We start from the raw sequence: 5,094 nt of genomic DNA on the forward strand, positions 1-5,094 counted from the left end.
TGATTGTCTTTTGGATGGGTTTTGGATCATACCAGCTCTTGGAAGGACCTCATATATATTTTGGTGGCTCATATAGTTTGGTTTTTTAACTTGTTATAGTGTGGAAAGAATTTCTGAATTTTAGTTAGGTCATAAATTTGAAATCTTAAATGCTAAAGGTTTTTATATTTGTTGGGAAAAAAAGTTTCATGAACAGTAACATGCAGTCGAGGTAGTGCAGTTAAGTTTGAGAAGCAAAACAAGGGTGTCTGTGGTTGGTGAAGACGGGTGCGATGGCGAAAAGTTCAAAAGCTTAATGAAATTGCATGTGAAACACGGAAGGACAGGCAAAGCCATGCTGAGAGGCTAGAGCGAGAAAGACGGCTTCATCACCAAAAAACTGAGACAGGCAAGAATCGTGGAGGAGAGTCATGGGCTTCATCATTCGTGCATGTAATTTGTAATCAGTGACCACTGAAGGGGTTAGTACCTCAAGGTTATCCAAGGTTATCTAGTACACCACATTATCCACCTGAACTTGAGAAAGAAATTTGTTGGCAGACATCTACACTTTCACAGAAAGAAAAGCAAGGTGCGATTGCTGATCTGCAATATACAGACTCCACGGGCGACACAACAGCGCTTTTGTCGTGTATTCGCCGTTCACAATTCCAGCTTCAGAACTTGCGGCTTGACGCTATCAGACTGTAGAGCTCATCCCTGAGATGCTCATTGCAGAGCTCAACTGCAGCCGGGACCTGCAAGAGATAACCCACAATCACTGTGCCATAAAATTGCAAAATATTGCTTACAGAATATTGGAAGCCCATCTTATGAGAGCGGTTTATACCTTGGCATGGATGGAATACATGACCGTTTCCTCACTTTGTGAGAGTGTTGCGTCTAGGACCTCGAGATTGTGTTGTTCCAGGACGGACAGCATGTAAGGGAGCAGTACCGGATCTCTGTCGAAGCAGATGGCGTTCACGAAGGCGTCCTCTGATATTGAGCTTATCGAAACCACTGATCTCTGGGTGCCGCATTCCTTGACGACACTGCTGGGATCGCCGATTCGTGGGCACCTGGGTTTGGGTCCTTCCGTGGATGTTTCCGCTAAGCCTTTTTGGTGTACTGTTGAAATGTCACCGTTTCTCTCTGAAGCTTCAACAATCGTTTTTTCCAGTGAGCCTATGTATTTAATGGCGGCGTCTATAAGGCTGCACCTGTCAAACTTACCGACCGAAAGAGCTTGTTAGTGCAACATCGTTGAGAGAATGCATGTTTTTACGGCTATGCGTCTGACCGAGGAAACATCTTGATTACCTTGGGAATGTCATCTTGGGGCAGCAGAATTTCCAACTTAGAAAACCATTGTGACATTTTTCTGCGTCTCAAACTTTCGGCAAGAGAGGCATCTTTGCGGAAGGGTCGTTTACGTTCTGGAAGAGGTTGAAGAGTTGGATTCAAATCGGTTGAGCCCTTGGCATCTGAAATGCCCCGATCGGTGGGTAAACCGAGCTCAGATTGCAGGAAATCGGCACCAGGAGGTCTTACGACAGAAGGGCAGCACAGAAAATCTGAGGAGTTAAGGTCGGCGGAGACAAAAACAAAATCCGAGGCAGATGCATGGATCTGCGGAACGCTACCGACCAGCTGGCTGGGAGAGCAAGGATGCGAGGAGGCAAAGCTAGAATGAGGCAGCTGTTGCTGAGTGGAGTCGTGTACGGTTGTGCAGCTGGGCCATCCAGCTGAGAGGAGAGGGGAGGCATTGCGTCTGAGGCTGGGATCATGAAAGTCGGGCAGGGGCTGGGCGAGGAAATCGTCGAGGGAAGCCATGGATGACGGGATGATTCGTTGGAAGTGCAGAGGATGAAGGATAGTGTGAGGAAAGCTAGGGGTGGGGGGATGGGATGGAATGGATATGGTGGACGTTAAGGAGAAAGCTAGCATATTGAAGGTTGTGAGAGACGCCATAGCTGAGTGCAAGTGTCGGAATCAGGAGATAAGGCTGATGAAGGGATGGGCGCCGCCATGGTGCTCGCTCATGCAGCACCAGGACAAGAAACTATTAACTGAATGACACATGGCGCCTGCGGGAAGAGGGCGACCTTGTTTCAAAACACGTGAAGCACTTTTCATTCTGGACCCTGTGATAACAACATCTACAAACTTACGACAAACGATACCATCACCATCTTTGAACTTTCAAGGACTGATGTTCTTTTCGTGGTTGAGGTCCAACAGACTATCATTGCTCTGGCATGCCGTGCTCTGCACGCCAAGCTCTACATGCTGTAATTTTCATTTATTTATTTATTTCCTCTTTTCTTGCCCGCAAAAAAAAACATACAAACAAACGAAGGATACAATCACACCTTTCGTGCCTTCAATTGAGTCTGTAGTTGAGGCTCAGTGCCGCTCTTCCTCACCTACACTTCGAATGTCTGGAGTATCTCAAGAATCCTAGCATCTACCACACTTGTAGCAGCAGGGCAGTCTGCTCAAGTGAGCAAAACTTCTCTTGTTGCCTCGTTCCGGAAGTTCTACACGATTCTCCCCACGATCCGTGATTGGGGAACAAGTGAGAGAGGAAGTCGAGATTTATGTTTGGAAAGTTTCTTTGCAGCTGAAGCAAGTCTCAAGCAAGAACGGTTTAGGCGAGGAAGTAAATCGTTGCTATAGCTCCGACTTAAACAGGGAAGTAAAATGTTGCTATAGCGTATACCAAGCGGGGCAGTGCTAACAAAAACAGGTGAGCAAAAAGCTAAAACACATTGGTCAGAGAGAGAGAGAGAGAGAGAGAGAGAGAGAGAGAGAGAGAGAGAGGAGGGGAGGGACTTTATATATATGTATATATATAGATATAAACATATCACACACACACACACACACACACACACACACACACACACACACACATATATATATATAGAGAGAGGGTCGTCCAGAGAAGTTTGCGCCCCCTCCCCCCACCAACACACACACACACACACAGAGTACTCACAATACTTATTAACAGTCCTTTTATCAACCTTTTATCGTTATAATTGCAGGGAACTATCTCTTTGATTGAAGATTGACAAATCTAATGGCTATCAAGTTCATGGATCCTCGTATTTTGGTGTTTTCAAGGAACTATATCTTTGATGGAAGATTGACATTTGATGGTTATCATATGCATGGATCCACAATTTTTGGTGTGTTCAAATTTTTATTCAGTTCTTGTAGCTTCTTCAAGATCATTTTGGTCTTATTGTTTTACACGGCTCTTTTTGTATTACCTTGAGCCGTGCTCTAATATAATGATGCTTACCCCCTTGCTTATCATGTGTATTATAATAATTGTCCATTCCCTTTGTTCTGGTAATTAATTATCTTGGATCTTGAGAATGATAATAATTGACCAGTCTTGGTTTGATTCCCTCTTTAAGCTTAGTCTTGGATTCTTTCCTAACTAATTTTCCCCTTGTTAAACATTCACGATTTGTCTTGGTGTCCTTTAAACCACTAATTACTCGTCCTCTCTAGGCATATGTTTATGAGTTTTTACAATAATATAACTAACAAATGTTACTTAAGAATAATAGTACCTACATTTAAGTTTATTTTAATTACTATTATGCTAAAACTTGATGTATGTTCATTTGTCGATTTTATAATTGGTTACTTAGCTTAAACCCCTCCAATACCATTCCCCTATGGATTGCAGTTAATTTTTACGTGCTACACTCTTACACCCTTATATATAATTTCGCTCCAAGACCTTGCATGGCATGGGATCATTTAGTGGGTCTTCTATTACATGGTTACTCTTATAGCCCCTAGCTGCACTAACTACAAGTCCCTAGCTAGGTGCAGTTCTTTTATAGGCCATGGTATTAATAAGTACCCTTCTACTATAATGATTTTGTGTAAATACATATTTCTTAATGGCCTACTTTAATAAGGTTTTTTTTGTGTATATCCTTTTTTGTATAGTCGTAATAAACCTTTATTGACAATTTTGGTTAATGTTAATTATTTTTTACTTAAATTTGTTCCCCGTAAAAGCTTTAATTAATCAAGGGTAACTTTTTCCTAAACTAATCCCTTACCAAACTAAACCCTAAAACTTAACATAATCTAACCTTAGGACCCTATCTTAGTAAACACTACTACTTGCAACCATCCCACTCTCCCCCCTTATCCCTTACATTAACCTATTACTATGTGGTCTCCCATAACGGCTTCCCTCTTAACCTATTACTATGTGGTCTCCCATAACGGCTTCCCTCTGGGCTTTAAAATGCCACCTTCACATGGGATTCGCAGCCACTACGCTCTTTGACCTTTACCCTTCTTCTTTAGTTGCGCTCGTTCTATGTATTTTCTTCACCACCTTTGTCTTTTATGGTCCTTGCTCTTCACAGTGCTTTCCCTCGTTAAAATCTCTTACTGTGGCTCGTGTTGGCTCCCCCCTTGAGTCCATAATGCCTTGGGTTCTCCAACCTATTGTCACTTTCACTTTTTACAGCTGCATCCTCAATACCTTGATTCCGTTGTGGATTGGTATTGCCGTGGGTTTTGTTTGTCGCTTTCACTACTGTTGCATCCTCATGGTGCATTATTAGACTCTTGCACTTCAGTTGCCAAACTTTTCTCTTAGGCTACATAGTTGCGCTTTCTTCTTGGTTTATCTCCTTAACTGTATGCATGCTTTGCAGCATTGTCCTTCGGTTTTTACTAAATTAATGTCATCATATAGGATGGGTATACATATATCTATTTAGTTATTTTGATGGATCTTAATTGTTTTATCTTAATAATGGATTATTATTGTTTAAATGCTTGGAGGACCCCATGTTATTGACCCTTTTTATCCTTGTTAAGGATATGGTACTTTTTATAGTTAATCGAATTAATGGAATTTGATGGAGATGTGGATTACCCCCTCCAATATTTTGTGTGCTTATGGTCATTAATTGACTTTGTATATGAGTGTGGATTAACCCCCTTTGATGTTGACACTTGCAAAAAGATGCAGATTAACCCCTATGAGTTTGGGAATTGCTAATGGGTGTGGAAAACCCCTCATGTTTATTTTAGAGGTTGGCACTCGATAATGGGTGTGAAATA

General features: G+C 42.0%; 1 protein-coding gene across 2 annotated transcripts; it reads right to left on the reverse strand.

Moving 5' to 3' along the window:
• Positions 1–326: 326 nt before the first annotated feature.
• On the reverse strand, positions 327–1,952 carry LOC147900515 (uncharacterized). Of its 2 annotated transcripts, none has more exons than XM_087377439.1 (3): positions 1,303–1,448; positions 830–1,202; positions 327–737 (listed from the first exon to the last, which is right to left on the reverse strand). In XM_087377439.1, exons 1-3 carry the CDS (start codon positions 1,314–1,316, stop codon positions 657–659), a joined length of 468 nt encoding a protein of 155 aa, XP_087233565.1. In that variant the 5' UTR covers positions 1,317–1,448; the 3' UTR covers positions 327–656. The 2 variants fall into 2 exon arrangements, with proteins under 2 accessions (XP_087233565.1, XP_087233564.1); XM_087377438.1 differs by having other exon boundaries at positions 335–737; positions 830–1,210; positions 1,303–1,952.
• Between the last annotated feature and the right edge of the window lie 3,142 nt (positions 1,953–5,094).

The sequence above is a fragment of the Dipteris shenzhenensis genome, chromosome 7, assembly GCF_047967505.1.
Source record: "Dipteris shenzhenensis isolate YYH24624 ecotype China chromosome 7, Dip_SZ_1.0, whole genome shotgun sequence".
NCBI lineage: Eukaryota > Viridiplantae > Streptophyta > Polypodiopsida > Gleicheniales > Dipteridaceae > Dipteris > Dipteris shenzhenensis.

Excerpts from the sequence above, each read along its gene's own strand:
- LOC147900515 (XM_087377438.1), bottom strand. The coding sequence starts at position 1,929 with ATGCTAGCTTTCTCCTTAACGTCCACCATATCCATTCCATCCCATCCC. Across the intron at positions 1,211-1,302 it reads CCCAAGATGACATTCCCAAG|TTTGACAGGTGCAGCCTTAT; the intron begins GTAATCAAGATG and ends TCGGTCGGTAAG. Across the intron at positions 738-829 it reads TGTATTCCATCCATGCCAAG|GTCCCGGCTGCAGTTGAGCT; the intron begins GTATAAACCGCT and ends TATCTCTTGCAG.